At 37.3% G+C, this 17,893-nt stretch overlaps 1 protein-coding gene across 1 annotated transcript in view; it reads left to right on the top strand.

Moving 5' to 3' along the window:
* The window catches only part of LOC127504736 (NACHT, LRR and PYD domains-containing protein 12-like), a 595,457-nt gene that overhangs the window by 430,363 nt on the left and 147,201 nt on the right, over window positions 1-17,893 (top strand). The window contains exons 94-99 of the mRNA XM_051879684.1: window positions 2,146-2,316; window positions 7,214-7,387; window positions 7,619-7,792; window positions 8,551-8,721; window positions 13,518-13,691; window positions 14,035-14,208. Of these exons, the coding sequence (XP_051735644.1) occupies window positions 2,146-2,316; window positions 7,214-7,387; window positions 7,619-7,792; window positions 8,551-8,721; window positions 13,518-13,691; window positions 14,035-14,208 (1,038 nt within the window). The remainder of the gene's footprint in view (window positions 1-2,145; window positions 2,317-7,213; window positions 7,388-7,618; window positions 7,793-8,550; window positions 8,722-13,517; window positions 13,692-14,034; window positions 14,209-17,893) is intronic.

The following is a 17,893-nucleotide window of genomic DNA, read 5'->3' as shown; positions in this document are numbered from 1 at the left end:
TGTGGTACAAGCTACAGGTCAAATAGACATTATGGGTCAGTGTATGTGCTGCTATTCTGGAGTATGGTATATCTTGACAATTAACATGCACAATTTTGCTTTTGTGCACACTTCTCATTAAAAGCTCTTGATAGCCTTTCAGTCAAATTGTTTTCTGAACAGTCAAATTGTTTTCCATCAAGCCCAGATTCACTGTATCTCTACAGCAGGTCTATGAGTCTCCAGATGTTCACAAACATGCAGTTTCACAAGCCAGTTTTCTCTGCTGATGTTTCTCACTCCTCGTGCTTAAAGGGGTCATGAACTACATTGTTTTATTGTTTTATAATGTTTCCTAGGGTGCACTTATAATGTTAGTATGATTTTACATCCAAAATTGTCATAATTTAGAAATAAAAAGCATTTTTCCTACCCTGATTTTAGCCCTCTGATTTGAACACTCTGTTTTAAGGGGCATGTCTGCTGTGAGACTTCAGTGTTAATGCCCACTGCTGTGATTGGCTAACATCTTTGCATTTGATATAGCGAAGTATTACTCTCTCTTTTAGTGCATTTTTACTATTACAGCTCTCAAGATTAACTAATCGTGAAAAGTGCTGCATTACATTTAGATCTGTTGCATTATATTGAGATCGTGGCATGAAAGGTTGCAGAAATGAACACTGTAGCTGATCACAGACATGTTGTTGAGAGTATGAAAGCAGTGATCTCGTCATTGAACCTCAATTTATGCACACTAACAAATACTTTCATCTTCACTAACAGTGCAAATGTGATATAATTAAGAGATTCGTCTAATAAAATGGGAGTTTTGCACGTGTCCAGAACTCAGTCACTGATAAACTTGCACTGTTTGATTGACAGCTTCAGCGCTCACTGCTCCAACAATTACGAAGGGAGCTTTCTTTGATCGCTTTCTTTATATAATTTAATCACAGTTTAAATAAGAGAATATTTTCATCCTACTAAGAGAAACAACGCAAGTTGACATTCAGTTACGGGTTTGATTTACTGACACACAGACAAAGAACATCTGACTGTACATGAATCATTAATATCAGATCAAGCATTAGAATTAACACAGTTACTTACATGTTGCATTACTGTCGAGTCCAGGCACTGCACAATATTTTGTAATCCTCAATGGCATGTTTATTGCTTGGTAGCTCGATCTGGTTTACCACCACATAGGCCTATGTTATTTACCTATTACATGTAGGTGGGGCTAAACAGGCAGTGATGAAGTAGGCGTTGATCTTCTTCTGCAGAGGCGGTGCTTGCTGCCCTTTGACGTCATAAGGCAGGAACACACCAAGCCAACAACGACGAACTAGTGGCGATGAAAGCAGACTGCGGAGTTGGCTCACGTCGGCAGCGTTTGGGTCCAAAGTTGCCCTGGCACACCAAACCGACCGCCGACAGCCGACGGCCAAGTAGCACGTCTGTTCTGCTCCTGCGTAAGATGAAATGGCTTTCCGTACCAGCAGGTGGCAGTAGCTGAACAGCCAATCAGAATGATCAGATGGCCCGAAGGACTGACGAGTTCCGGCGCAGATTCAACATGTGGAATCGGCTGAAAAAAAGCAGACGAGGACCAACTTCAGCCGACGGTGCAGAACACACTGAGAAAACTTAGTCGACCGATGAACAAAAACTGCCCGAAGGCCGACCATCGGCTTGGTGTTATTCTGCCTTTAGATCCCCACTTTGAAAAAGTCGTTTGTTGGGTCTGGTGTCAATAAAAGCTTTTATTGGACTAACAAGGAAGTTTTCAGTTCTGAAACTTACAGGATATTCTTATAGAATTTAATTTCTCAGTTCATCACCCCTTTAAAAGCCATAAAGATCTTGAGGCCTTAATTTCACACTCTGTATTCATACTGAAAATCATGATCTAGTGAGCTTTTGTCCTTCTGCTCTGTGGGACGTTTCTGTTCTTATGAGTTTGCTTTAGGACTGAGTGTCGCTCTAGTTTATTTTAAATAACTCTATTAGATTTTGTTTTCAAGTATTTATATATTTATTTGTGTATTTAAATGTTCAAAGAAAAGTGTTACATCTAAATAACTAACTAGAGCTTGTCTTATCAGTCATTTTTGTAATGCAACAGACATTTAGTTGAGAATTGAATTGTCTCTTCTGCAGGTTTTTGAGTCCTGCTGCAGATGAAGCCTGTCAGTATGTGAGTGGAATTGTGGGTAAAAACCCGTTACTCCTGAGAGAGCTGAATCTGAGTGAACATGAACTGGGAGACACACGAGTGAATCAGATCGTTGCTCTACTGCAGGATAAACACTGTCGACTCAACACACTGACGTGAGTATTGTTCATTTATTTATAATATTACATTACTTTTAATTGTGATGTTACTGTAGCTGATAATAATATTTCCTCACTTGTTTGAGTCAGAGCAGTTTTTCTCAGTGTCACACAGAGCCACAACAATGTAAAGTAATACAATTAAACAGGCAATTAAACACACAATTAAAACGTGACATCAAGCTTTAAATATTTGACTAAGACAGACAGTTTGATCATGGGTCAATAATTATTTCAGTTCCTGTAGAGGGAGATCAATGGTTTTCTTCCAGAGCTTAGAAACTCTTCAAATAAGTGATTGAAAAAACATCTGCACTATAAACACACAGATGTCTTTCCTAACTTTCACAGGTTAGTTCTGTGTAAATTAAAGTGAAGTGAAAGTGACGTGTGGCCAATTTTGGTGTCCCATACTCGGAAGTTGCGCTCTGCATTTCACCCATAGCAGTGAACACACACCAGAGCAGTGGGCAGCCGTTTCTGCTGCGGCGCCCGGGGAGTGATTGGGGGTTCAGTGTCTTACTCAAGGGCTCCTCAGTTGTGGGTAATGAGAGTGGAAGAGAGTGCTGTTCATTCATTCCCCACATCTACATTTCCTGTCGATAGTGAGACTCAAACCCATGACCTTCAGGTTACAAGTCTGACTCTCTAACCATTAGGCCACAACTGCACATTTAAATATAAGTGTTCATATATTGAACATGACTGCTGAATGTGATCATGTTTACTGATTGCTGGTGTGTAACAAAGTTGTTTTGTGACATCAGAACTGTTTTATAACTGCTTTCAATTTAATGTTTGTATTTCACAAAATGTAAAATGTCTCATTTTGATGCAGCATATGCTGTAACTTGTAAAAACTGAACAAGTGAATTTTAAAAATCTGTGATTAGCATCTGCCTGTAATAAGATCCACTGAAATCAATTTGACCGAACACAAGTGCAGCTTTATTCAAATTAATGTGAACCAAAAAATAAATAAATAAATCAATAAAAAAACAAGACTTGACTAAGAAACATGAACGTCACCAACAGCAGTTACAGGGAACAAAACCAGACAAAAGACAATGGTAACATGAAGCTATATATACACACAGACACTAATAAACCAGAAACACCTGAACACAATGAACCAATGAAAACATGACACATGAAACAGGGGCTGTGTCTGAAATCGCCCCCTATACCCTTAAATAGGGCATTATTTGAGGGGACAGTCATTTGTAGTGGTGTCCGAAACCATAGTGGACGATGTTGAGTGCACTCATTCAGTCCCGCAATGCACTGCAATAACGAGTGTACAACCGATACACACTCAATGGCTAGAGAATACCCATAATGCACTGTGAGAGTCGCGCACTGAATGAATTCCCGCGTCTCGCCAGGAGATGGCGCCCGCAGCTGAATCAATCATCCATTCATTTTCCAAACCGCGCTGGTCCAGCATTATCATACAGGTTTAATTTCCTTTTTTAATTGATCATTAAATCGTTTAATTAAGGTTTGTACATGCTAGTTTTCATGGCAGAGTTTAACATAAATATTCATTACTACTGGAGCTGCCAGTTTGCTGTATTTCAAATGATTAAACAGCAAACACAAACTATGCGAAATCGGCAGCCCTTCCGGCGCACTCAGTGTCTGAATTCACTCACTCGTTTCATTCACTCCTTCAAGTGGACTATATTAGTGGAGTAATGTAGGGAATAGTGCAGTGCTATAAGTGCAATACTGCTTATCTAAAACATGGAAAATTCAGTATTTAAAGCATGCCATAGGGCTGAGTGATATGGCCAAAAAATCATATTTCTATTTTTGGGCTGAATGGCGATGTATAATCTCAGTATTTTGTACATTTTTCTATTTGAACTAAAAAAAAAAATCTGTATTTAATTTTTTTATTTTTTTTATTTCACATCCTGCCCAATATTTTCCAGCCAATGTTCATATTTAAGTCTATGAAAACAAACATGAATGTAACCTTGTAGTCTGTTATATTATGCGCAAAAAAGGGGGTCAAATTACATGAGGCCTACATTCTAACATTGTGACACTACAAAAAGAAAATAATGCTTTTTAAAGCAGAAGTTACATTCACTAAACTAAAACTGACAATAAAAAAAGCACAGACTAATTATTAGTCTATTTTGATTACCCTACAATAATCACTTTACAGTTACTGCTATCATAAAAATACACTTAGTTGTAGGTTCGAAATTCTACATATGGCACATTTATGTTCGCAAAAAAAACCAAAAACAAATGATCAACAACTAATATTTTAGCTAAATGTATATTTTAGTCAGAATTATTGTGCTCCGTCTGTTTGGCGCGCATGCGCACGGCGGCGCTCGTTCACGGGAGTTTGTGCTTCCACTCCTGTCTCCTGGACAGCAAAATGGAAATATTTTCTCGACTTTCTAACATTTACAGATGGAGAAAATGTCTGTGAAATGTAAGTTATGCACTGAGATAATTATTGGATGTCACTTTAGCTTAAAGATTATAAGCTAAATTGAGAAGAAATAATTAAAATTAAATTAAAAAATGCAATTTATTTGTAGTAATAATAAATTTCTTTCTCTTTCTTTCTTTATACATATAAATATATGTGTATGTGTGTGTGTGTGTGTGACCTTGAAGTTATCCAAAAGTAATCAGATTACATTACTTTCATATTGTGGTACTTGGATTACATTACTGAATACTTTTTTTATAAATATAGACGTTTCCACCAATCGCTGCACAAGTTAAGGTTACGTATGATGACGAAAGCACGTTAGTGCTAGCCCTCCCGGAGCCCATAGAGAATGCATTGCAGTGCCTGCTGTGCGGAAAAAAAAAAATTGATGCTGATTGGACTATAGCCTATATCCAGAGGAAATAGAACAAACAGCCTAGCAGTGACAGCTAGCGTAACACTGTGGTTGAAAAAATATCCGTCCCTTTCTCACTTTGGTGGTGCGTCGCCCTATTGCCCTAATGAAGAAACCGCCCCTGGAATAGTGAATGAGGGTATAGGGGGCGATTTCAAACACAGCAAAGGAACCAATCAGAACATGATACATGAACAGGGGAACACATGACAAGATCACATGAAGAGCAAGACTGTGAGAAATTTAAAAAAAATAAAAGACATGAAAACATAAACTAAACTGAACCTAGAACAGACGTGACACTGCCTCACGGTGCAGCACTAAAGCAAATGAACTACCTTTTCCAAAACATGTTTGATTCTCTTCTGCTTTACTTTTATTCCTTAATCTGTTAATGTTTATTCATTATTCATTGTTCATGTTAGTTCACAGTGGATTAACTAATGTTAACAGGAAACTTTTGTATTTAGAAATGTATTAGTAAATGTTGAAACTTACATTAAGGTTATTAAATGCTGTTCTAGTATTGTCCATCATTGGTTCATGTTAACTAATGTAGTTCATGTTAACAAATGAAGCTTATTGTAAAGTGTTAGAGAGTAGACAATGTGTCTGAAAACCAGGGTTGGGGAGTAACGGAATACATGTAACAGCGTTATGTAATCAGGATACAAAAATCCAGTAACTGTAATTCATTACAGTTACGTCAAAAAACGTAGTAATCAGATTACAGTTACATTTTGAAAAAAGGGGGGATACTATCAGGATTACAATCGTTTCATTTAAACCTAAATAAATCATTATTTTGCCACTATAACACATATTAAGCGCTGCTTGATTATACAATATTTCCTGGTTCTGTTGCCGCCGATGACTCACGTGAGCCACCCGCTGGTGCATGCGCAAATAACACTCGTCTACAATCTCCTCAGATGCAGATTGAATCACTGCTGCTAGTTGAAACGATGCTGCCTGCGGGGAAAAACACTTTCAATTCATGGAAATTTCGCTGCTATTTTGTTTTCAAAGAAGAAAATGCAAACAACATGGTTGTACAGTGCAAACTCTGCCTTCCAGCTTCGATAACACTTTCTTTATCAAAAATACTAAAAAATAATCTGTAATACCAAACTGTCACCACTAGATGTCTGAATAGCCCTTTACATATATATATTCAGGGCTGTGTGTTCCCAAGTTGTGGAAATGAGACATGATTGCTTAGTTTTAATAGGTTTTAAAAGTAACCAAAATGCTAAACATTAAAATTAAAGCAGAACAAACATAAACAGAAATGTTTGATCCGAGCTTGTTCAGTTTGTTTATGATCTGATGTGACTTTTATATTTTAAAGCTCTAAACAACAACAATGATAATAATATTGCAATAGATAATTTATCAGATTTGTAAAATATTTTTATTGTTGAGACCCATTCAGAAGTATGGAACGTTTAAAAACTTGCAGAAATTCAGAAAAAATAATTAAAATTAAATTTAAAAATGCAATTTATTTGTAGTAATAATACATCTCTTTCTTTCTTTATATATATACATATATATATATATAATGTGTGTGTGTGACCTTGAAGTAATCCAAAAGTAATCAGATTACATTACTTTCATATTGTGGTACTTGGATTACATTACTGAATACTTTTTTTATGAAGTAATTTGTAACTGTAACGGAATACATTTTTAAAGTAACCCTCCCAAGCCTGCTGAAAACAACCGACATAAACACATTTGTCCCAGTGATCAAACCAAGAGTGACATTGACACGAAAGAACCTTAAAGATGATATGAAATGAATGTGTAAACTAACATAAATAGATCGACGATTTCACCCTTTGTATTGTTACAGTGTCAGTAGTATATTTAAATGAACAATGTGTCGTCGTTCTCCATGTTTTTGCTCCTGGATATCCCTGTTTATTTGTCAGCAAAAGTCTGCTGGATGAAGCTAAACATGTTAGTTGATCATCATAGATCTGAGTCATTGTCTTTTCTCTTTCTGTCTTCAGTTTGAATAGATGCAGAATTACAGAGGAACAGTGTGTCATCCTGACTTCAGCTCTGAAATCAAACCCGTCACACCTGAGAGAGCTGAACCTGAGCGGGAATAATCTAGGAAACACAGGAGTGAAGCACCTATGTGACGTACTGAAGGATTCACACTGTAAACTGGAGAGATTGAGGTCAGTAACATTCACATACAAGAATCAAAATGCTGAAAATCACTTCAACAGTTTAAACTAAAGGTAAATTAACATTCTCTGTGCCTTTTGTTTGCCTCCATATTCAGTTGTCAGTGTTCGCAACTATCTTTTAATACATTTGTTCAAAGAACAAAATAAAATTAACTTTAAGGATTTATATTGTTCAGGTTTAACTGATTAATCAGCTGAATGTTTTCATTCCTGTTCTAGACTCTCTAACTGCAGTGTAACAGAAGAAGGTTATAAAGCTCTGGCTTCAGCTCTGAGATCAAACCCTTCACACCTGATAGAGCTGGATCTCACAGGAAATGATCCTGGACAATCAGGAGTGAAGGAGCTCGATGATTTACTACAGGATCCAAACTGTCAACTGAAGACACTGAGGTGAGACGGGATGAAATAATTAACACAATTAGTTCAGGCTAAATATTCATAACAAATATATTATTTTAGTTATAGAATAATCTGGAGAATTTGTTGCATCAAAATGATCAAGATCAGATCAGATGCTGTGGGTTCTGTCATGATGATGATAACCGTCAACACAGTTTAGTTGTGGTACAAGCTACAGGTCAAATAGACATTATGGGTCAGTGTATGTGCTGCTATTCTGGAGTATGGTATACCTTGACAATTAACATGCACAATTTTGTTTTTGTGCACACTTCTCATTAAAAACTCTTGATAACCTTTCAGTCAAATTGTTTTCTGAACACAGTTGTTTTCCATCAAGCCCAGATTCACTGTATCTCTACAGCAGGTCTGTGAGTCTCCAGATGTTCACAAACATGCAGCTTCACAAGCCAGTTTTCTCTGCTGATGTTTCTCACTCCTCCTGCTTAAAAGCCAGAAAGATCTCGAGGCCTTAATTTCACACTCTGTATTCATACTGAAAATTATGATCTAGTGAGCTTTTGTCTTTCTGCTCTGTGGGACGTTTCTGTTCTTATGAGTTTGCTTTAGGACTGACTAATTTCTTTTAAATAACTCTATTACACTTTCTTTTCAAGTATTTATTTATTTGTGTATTTAAATGTTCAAAGAAAAGAGTTACATCTAAATAACTAACTAGAGCTTGTCTTATCAATCATTTTTGTAATGCAACAGACATTTAGTGGAGAACTGAATTGTCTCTTCTGCAGGTTTTTGAGTCCTGCTGCAGATGAAGCCTGTCAGTATGTGAGTGGAATTGTGGGTAAAAACCCGTTACTCCTGAGAGAGCTGAATCTGAGTGAACATGAACTAGGAGACACACGAGTGAATCAGATCGCTGCTCTACTGCAGGATAAACACTGTCGACTCAACACACTGACGTGAGTATTGTTCATTTATTTAAAACATTACATTACTTTTAATTGTGATGTTACTGTAGCTGATAATAATATTTCCTCACTTGTTTGAGTCAGAGCAGTGTTTCTCAGCGTCACACAGAGCCACAACAATGTAAAGTAATACAACTAAACAGGCAATTAAACACACAATTAAAACGTGACATCAAGCTTTAAATATTTGACTAATGGTGCGTTCACACCAGACGCGAATGAAGCTTGAAGCGCGAGTGATTTACATGTTAAGTCAATGCAAAGACGCGAATAGATATCCTGCGGCACGATTCGCGCGAATGATGCGGTGCGAATAAAGCGTTTCGGGCGTTTGATGCACATAATGCGTGATTCGCGCGAGTTGAAAAAGCTGAACTTAGGCGAAAATTCGCGCCGCGTTAACCAATCAGGAGCTTGCTCTAATAGTGACGTGATTACGACGTAACGAGAGGAGGCAGAAATCCGAGACAACAATGGAGGACAAAATCATCGTCGCTGTACGATACATCTTCATACTTTTATAGAAACAGGAATAAAAAGGATCTTGCTTGGAAGAAAGTGAGTGAGGAGGTCGGACAATATGGTAAAGCCGTCAAATTGAGCTTGTTCGCCGTATTTTACAACGACTTTCCCGCTGACGAGTTGATGTGTTTATTCAGAGGAAGTGTGCAGAAGCCCCTCTCATGACGCGAATTCGCGTCTGTTTTGAAGTGAATTTCACGCGCGAATGAAGCGAGTAAACTCAAAATGTTTTAGCGTCCAACTACGCGCGAATAGCGCGATTTGTTCGCGCAAGTCGCGTCTGATGTGAACGCCCCATAAGACAATTTGATCATAGGTCAATAATTATTTCACTTCCTGTAGAGGGAGATCAGTTGTTTTCTTTCAGATCTTAGAAACTCTTCAAATAAATAAAGTAAGTAAATAAATCAATAAAAAAACAAGATTTGACTAAGAAACATGAACCTCACCAACAGCAGTGTAAGGCTGGAAGCTTACGCTGCTATTTTGAACCAATAATCGGAAACAAAAAGCAGTTGAAGGATGACGTGCATAATTCAGTTATTTATCTGACTCCAATATAATTAATCTGACTCCAGTAAAGTTGTTGTTATTTTTTACCTCTTATTCATTAAAGGTAAAAGTCTTTCTTAGAACTGATAGGAAAACGTAGGATTTAACCTGAACGTTTAGACAACGAAATTACAATCAGTTTAGCTTTCAACATTATCAGTTACAAAAGGAAAGATTCTCAAAACCCTTAAAGCAGGCAAAGTTATTTATTAAGTTACATGTTTAAATATGCAGACAGTAAAATGGTAACATACAGTAACTGTATAGAAAACTTAGTTGTAAGGAATAATGCACTGCTGTACATGCAGAAGAGGCCGTAAAAGCCTTTCTTGTATTAAGAGGTTACGCATCGGTGTGCGGGAGTGGCAGGGTTAAAGCCTTTCTCCCAGAACAACAGTTACCTTTCCTTCTTATACCCTGAGCAAAGCATTGTTATACATGAGTGGAATACCAACACCCAGAACTAACTGAGAGGAAACCAAAAGATATGGCAAATGAGTGGTGATCAAGAGGGAGAGAAGTACATTAACATATTCTCCTCAGTGCATGTTTAAGCAATACCTAGATTGTACATTAGGATACTTTAATGTCTCCATTAAGTACACTACCATCCAGTTCAGTTTATAAACTGTCAGATGAGACCAAACATGACATAGTTAGAAAACACTAGTAGATAAATAGTATGTAGTTGAAAGCATATATGTCCTGTGAAGCAAATGGTACAGATGTGTCATTGAGGTGTAAACGACTCTGTCTCTCCAGACTGAACCATCCTGTGCCTGGAGTGTCCCAACAGTCCCCAATCAGCATATTGATGAATCCCTCGCACTAGATAGGCATTAGCATACTGTGATGCACGCTCAACAGCTAGAGAATACCCATAATGCACTGTGAGAGTTGCACCCTGAATGAATTCCCGCGTCTCTCCAGGAGATGGCGCCCACAGCTGAATCAATCATCCATTCATTTTCCAAACCGCGCTGGTCCAGCATTATCAAACAGGTTTAATTTCCTTTTTTAATTGATCATTAAATCGTTTAATTAAGGTTTGTACATGCTAGTTTTCATGGCAGAGTTTAACATAAATATTCATTACTACTGGAGCTGCCAGTTTGCTGTATTTCAAATGATTAAACAGCAAACACAAACTATGCAAAATCGGCAGCCCTTCCGGCGCACTCAGTGTCCGAATTCACTCACTCGTTTCATTCACTCCTTCAAGTGGACTATATTAGTGGAGTAATGTAGGGAATAGTGCAGTGGCGGCTGGCACAAAAAAAAAAAAAGAATTAGAGATGCAGAATGGGCCAATTGTTAAATAATGTGATGTGATGTATCACTACTGCTTATCTAAAACATGGAAAAATTAGTATTTAAAGTAAAAATTAGTATTTTATAGTAAAAATCTCTATTTTTGGGCTGAATGGTGATGTATAATCTCGGTATTTTGCACATTTTTCTATTTGAACTAAAAAAAAAAAAATCTGTATTTAATTAATTTTTTTTTATTTCACATCTTGCCCAATATTTTCAAAACAATGTTCATATTCAAGGCTATGAAAACAAACATGAATGTAACCTTGTAGTCTGTTATATTATGCGCAAAAAAGGGGGTCAAATTACATGAGGCCTACATTCTAACATTGTGACACTACAAAAAGAAAATAATGCTTTTTAAAGCAGAAGTTACATTCGCTAAACTAAAACTGAAAATAAAAAAAAGCACAGACTAATTATTAGTCTATTTTGATTACCCTACAATAATCACTTTACAGTTACTGCTATCATAAAAATACACTTAGTTGTAGGTTCGAAATTCTACATATGGCACATTTATGTTCGCAAAAAAAAAACGAAAACAAATAATCAACAACTAATATTTTAGCTAAATGTATATTTTAGTCAGAATTATTGCGCTCCGTCTGTTTGGCGCGCATGCGCACGGCGGCGCTCGTTCACGGGAGTTTGTGCTTCCACTCCTGTCTCCTGGACAGCAAAATGGAAATATTTTCTCGACTTTCTAACATTTACAGATGGAGAAAATGTCTGTGAAATGTAAGTTATGCACTGAGGAAATTACTGGATGCCACTTTAGCTTAAAGATTATAAATATAGACGTTTCCACCAATCGCTGCACAAGTTAAGGTTACGTATGATGACGAAAGCACGTTAGTGCTAGCCCTCCCGGACCCATAGAGAATGCATTGCAGTGCCTGCAGTTCAAAACAAAAGTTTTTTTAATGGAAGTCTATGGGAGCACTCGGGGCAAATCTCAGCCAGAGTGAAATCGCCCAAAAAGAGGCGGTGCTCCACAGAGCGTGATTGATGCTGATTGGACTATAGCCTATATCCAGAGGAAATAGAACAAACAGCCTAGAAGTGACAGCTAGCGTAACACTGTGGTTGAAAAAATATCTGTCCCTTTCTCACTTTGGTGGTGCGTCGCCCTATTGCCCTGATGAAGAAACCGCCCCTGGAATAGTGAATGAGGGTATAGGGGGCGATTTCAAACACAGCAAAGGAACCAATCAGAACATGATACATGAACAGGGGAACACATGACAAGATCACATGAAGAGCAAGACTGTGAGAAATTTAAAAAAAATAAAAGACATGAAAACATAAACTAAACTGAACCTAGAACAGACGTGACACTGCCTCACGGTGCAGCACTAAAGCAAATGAACTACCTTTTCCAAAACTTGTTTGATTCTCTTCTGCTCGAGGAAATACTTTTATTCCTTAAAGGTGCCGTAGAACGTGTTTTCAAAAGATGTAATATAAGTCTAAGGTGTCCCCTGAATGTGTCCGTGAAGTTTCAGCTCAAAATACCCCATAGATTTTTTTTAATTCATTTTTTTAACTGCCTATTTTGGGGCATGGTAACTTTAACCACATTTAACAGTACATTAGCAACATGCTAACGAAACATTTATGAAGACAATTTACAAATATCACTAAAAATATGTTATCATGGATCATGTCAGTTATTATTGCTCCATCTGCCATTTTTCACTATTGTTCTTGCTTGCTTACCTAGTCTGATGATTCAGCTGTGCACAGATCCAGACGTTAATACTAACTGCCCTTGTGTAATGCCTTGAACATGGGCTGGCATATGCAAATATTGGGGGCGTACATATTAATGATCCCGACTGTTGCGTCACAGTCAGTGTTATGTTGAGATTCGCCTGTTTTCCGGAGGTCTTTTAAACAAATGAGATTTATATAAGAAGGAGGAAACAATGGAGTTTGAAACACAATGTATGTCTTTTCCATGTACTGAACTCTTGTTATTCAACTATGCCAAGATAAATTCAGTTTTTGATTCTAGGGCACCTTTAGTTCACAGTGGATTAACTAATGTTAACTAAAGCTTATTGTAAAGTGTTAGAGAGTAGACAATGTGTCTGAAAACAACCGACATAAACACATTTGTCCCAGCGATCAAACCAAGAGTGACATTGACACGAAAGAACCTTAAAGATGATATGAAATGAATGTGTAAACTAACATAAATAGATCGACGATTTCAGCCTTTGTATTGTTACAGTGTCAGTAGTATATTTAAATGAACAATGTGTAGTCTTTCTCCATGTTTTTGCTCCTATATATCCCTGTTTATTTGTCAGCAAAAGTCTGCTGGATGAAGCTAAACATGTTAGTTGATCATCATAGATCTGAGTCATTGTCTTTTCTCTTTCTGTCTTCAGTCTGAATAGATGCAGTATTACAGAGGAACAGTGTGTCATCCTGACTTCAGCTCTGAAATCAAACCCGTCACACCTGAGAGAGCTGAACCTGAGCGGGAATGAACTAGGAAACACAGGAGTGAAAAACCTCAGTGATCTACTGATGAACCCACAATTCAAGCTGGAGAAACTAGAGTTAGTATCATTATACTGTATAGCAGTTACAGTGAGATTGAAGTTTATTTATTTTAAGACAGCAGAGCTTATGTTTCAGTTTATAACAGTGCATCGATTTAATTTCCAGCATTTGATACAATGTACTGATTGTGTACATGCAGAAATCTGCATTTTCAACAGAGAACAAAGAATAGAGACGTCAAATAAATAGTTAAAAATGAAAGAGAAGAAACAGTATCTTCAGCACACAGAACTAGTGTGACTGGGTTTCAGAACAGACTATTGGAAACTAAATGCTGCTGAAGCTCTTCAATAAGAAGATCATCATAGATGTGAACTATTGTTATTTCTCTGTCTTCAGTCTGAGTGGATGCAGTATTACAGAGAAACAGTGTGTCATCCTGACTTCAGCTCTGAAATCAAACCCGTCACACCTGAGAGAGCTGAACCTGAGCGGGAATAATCTAGGAAACACAGGAGTGAAGCACCTATGTGACGTACTGAAGGATTCACACTGTAAACTGGAGAGATTGAGGTCAGTAACATTCACATACAAGAATCAAAATGCTGAAAATCACTTCAACAGTTTAAACTAAAACACTTTATACTCAATATCTCACAATGAGCCTCATTTATGAAACAAAACGTATTATGACAGAAAATTGGGCGTACGGCCGTTTCCACACAAAACTTGGCATTTATCAATATGAGCGTGAGCGGTGGCTATGATCAGATCTCACGTCAGGTCTCAGCTCGTTTACACAAGTTTCTGTGTTAGTGTGAACTTGGGTGCAGCATAGTGAATCTGCTGGAGAATTGAGATGAGAGCATTTTGTTCATTATGCTATTTAAACTGATTTCTGACTCTAGCTCCTCCTAGAGGTTTAAAGCTAGAACTACCAGATTGGGCTCAAACCTTCAGACTGTTCTGACTTAGTGTGCTTTATCTTTACTAACTGATCCGACTCACGGTTTTCCTAAAAATGACTATTAAATCTGGAAAAAATCCCATTGACTTTCATTGACGGAATGTTCAGATGAGCCAAGACTGTTCAAACTCCAACTGTCAGAATTCAAATTTTGACAGTTGGAGAGGCTCATCAGACTCCATTAGCTGCCATTCTATGTTCTATTTCTAAACCATTGAGACTCATTCAGACTTCCATTCTATCTAATTATTCTAATCTATCTATCTATCTATCTATCTATATATCTATCTATCTGTCTGTCTGTCTATCTGTCTATCTATCTATCTATCTGTCTGTCTATCTGTCTATCTATCTATCTGTCTGTCTGTCTATCTGTCTATCTATCTATCTATCTATCTATATATCTATCTATCTATCTATCTATCTGTCTATCTATCTATCTATCTATCTATCTATCTGTCTGTCTGTCTGTCTGTCTGTCTATCTATCTATCTATCTATCTATCTGTCTGTCTATCTGTCTATCTATCTGTTTGTCTGTCTATCTGTCTGTCTATCTATCTATCTATCTATCTATCTATCTATCTGTCTATCTGTCTGTCTGTCTGTCTATCTATCTATCTATCTATCTGTCTATCTGTCTATCTATCTATCTATCTATCTATCTGTCCATCTGTCTATCTATCTGTCTATCTATCTCTATCTATCTGTCTATCTGTCTCTCTATCTATCTATCTATCTATCTATCTATCTATCTATCTATCTATCTGTCTCGCTGTCTGTCTGTCTATTAAAACTACTAAACTAAAACTTAAACCTTCAAACTTTTAAAACTACTTCAATCTTTCTGGCTAGGCTTTTTTAAGCCAACTTAAAGTTTGTCTACAAACTTTTTTATCTAGTTTAGATTATTTTCCTGACCGACAACCGAAGCTCATTATCGATCGAACCGTTAAGATCAGAATGTCATATTAGAATTAAATTAAATTAGAATAGATGTGTGTCTGTGACCCATTAAAAACACCACAAATGTTTGTTTCTTTCCAGGAGTTTATCTTTACATTCACAAATAGTGACATAAACAGCAGAACATGAGGATTCACACATCATCACATCACACACGCTTCTGTGGAGAAAAACAGAACAAAATTAACTAGCCTATAATATATATATATATATAATAGAATTTATAGAGGGTGATATTTAAATGAGGATTGTTTTCAGCCGCCACATTTATCAACATACGATCATTCGTACGATGGGATTGGCAGCACACTAATGTTTGATGAATCACACGTGAACCCTGTAGTAAGATGATTTCTGCGCTCAGATCTACGTTAGATTGATAAATGAGGCCCAATGAGTCTGAGTTCACATTATAATTGTGCAAAATTTTCACCTTTTAGTATTTTGTGATCTGGTGAAATAAAGATGATGATCTCTTTCCTCTGTCTGTTTTATTTGATCATGAAGATGATGTGACTTTACAGAATAAAGAGTTTTTCTTCTGTCTTATTTTCTGCTCTCTCTCTCTCTCTCTCTCTCTCTCTCTCTCTCTCTCTCTCTCTCTGCGCATGCGTGGGCGTCTGTCGAGTGAGTGTGAGGGGTGCGTGGTGAGTGTGAGTGGTCTTTTTGCCCACTGTGGCAAGAATATTTGCTTTCTTTTTCTTTTCTATTTATTTTCTTTTTTTTGGGTTTTGATATCTGTGGTAAATCAAGTGGTGAATTAGTTTTCTTTGGGGGGGTTTGGCCGTCGCCAACCAGTGTATCACTGGAAAGCATGGCAGCCCAAAACACAAGCACTAGTTTGGAGTCTCTCACACGGCGCCACGGAGTGAAAGTGGTGTCCGCGGTGAATGTAGAGGAGTGTTGATGCCGTTGGTGATGTCGTTGGCCATGAATGTATTTTAGCGGCATCTAGAATGAATAACGCTATGGTTTTGTTTTTGAATTCAGTCGAGAAAGCAAACGAAGTTGTGGAGAAAGGAGTGGTAATTAGCGGTTTGTTTACCCCAGTGCTTCCCCTTTCTACCCCTGCGAAGAAGGTCACGTTGTCTAACGTTCCACCTTTCATTACAGACGAAATGTTAAACAAAGAACTGTCACGTTTTGGAAAGATAGTCAGTCCTATGAAAAGAATCGCTCTCGGAAGTAAGTCAGACTTGATTAAACATGTAGTATCTTTTAGGAGATTTGTTTATATGATCCTGAAAGATAATAGGAATGAGCTTAACCTGAATCTGAAATTAAGGGTTGATGACTTTGATTACACTGTCTTTGTAAGTACTGATGTGATGAAGTGCTTTGGCTGTGGTAAAACGGGACATCTTGTGCGTGTTTGTCCAGACAAAAATGGCACAAACGCGCAAGATGCCTCAAGTGAAAATGGTGTGCAAGTCAGGGAGGAAGGATTAACAGATAATGTTTCTGATCCAAGCCAAGTTGAGCCCAGGCCATCCACTAGTAACACAACTGATACGGTGCCTCTTTCAAAGACAGAAGAGGTGAATCAGGCCGCAGAAAAAAATGCATGGAGAGAATGAATTAGTTGTCACTGTTGTTGCCAGAAATGAGTCCAAGGCTGATCAGAACATGGATATTTCACATGTTAGTGTAGGGTTGAACAAAATGTCCCCTTCCGAGAGTGTTAATTTAGGTGATAGTTTAATGATGGATATGGATCAGGCTGTTTTTAAAACGCCTTTAAAGAGAAAAAAGAAAGACAAGGTTTCTGAATCGAAACAAGCTAGAAAAACAGAAAATGAAAAGGAGTCTGATGTGAATTGAATGATATTGGCAGCGAGAGCGATTTCTCCGATTCTGGTGCTTCTAGTTGTTCCCAGAATGAATGGACATGTAAAGATTATGATACTGAGGAAATTAGGAAGTTTTTAAACCTGACAAAAAATCTGAGGGGGGTACAGGTTGCTGACTATTTTCCAGACATTAAACGCTTTGTGGAAAATACTAGGATGTTTATGAGTGAAGGATGTTTCACAAACAAAGAGGTATACAGATTGAAAAAATTTGTGACAAAGCTACAAAACCAGTTAAAAAGTTAATGGCAGTTAGTTGGCTCAAACTTTTGGCCCTTATTGGCTGCTTTTTTCTTTATGGTTTAAGTTTACTTTTTTATTTTCAAATGGGTGACATTCACATTGCGTCTTTAAATGTGAATGGCGCTAGAGATCGTGTAAAACGCTCAATGATGTATGAGATTATGATTAAAAAATGAGAATCACACTTTTGTTTTTATTTGTGTATATGCCCCAACTTTACCATCAGAAAGAAT

Source organism: Ctenopharyngodon idella, chromosome 2 (assembly GCF_019924925.1).
Source record: "Ctenopharyngodon idella isolate HZGC_01 chromosome 2, HZGC01, whole genome shotgun sequence".
In the NCBI taxonomy this organism is placed as follows: Eukaryota; Metazoa; Chordata; class Actinopteri; order Cypriniformes; family Xenocyprididae; genus Ctenopharyngodon; species Ctenopharyngodon idella.
Note: the sequence above shows the minus strand (reverse complement) of the source record. Positions and strands in the feature narration are given on the sequence as shown.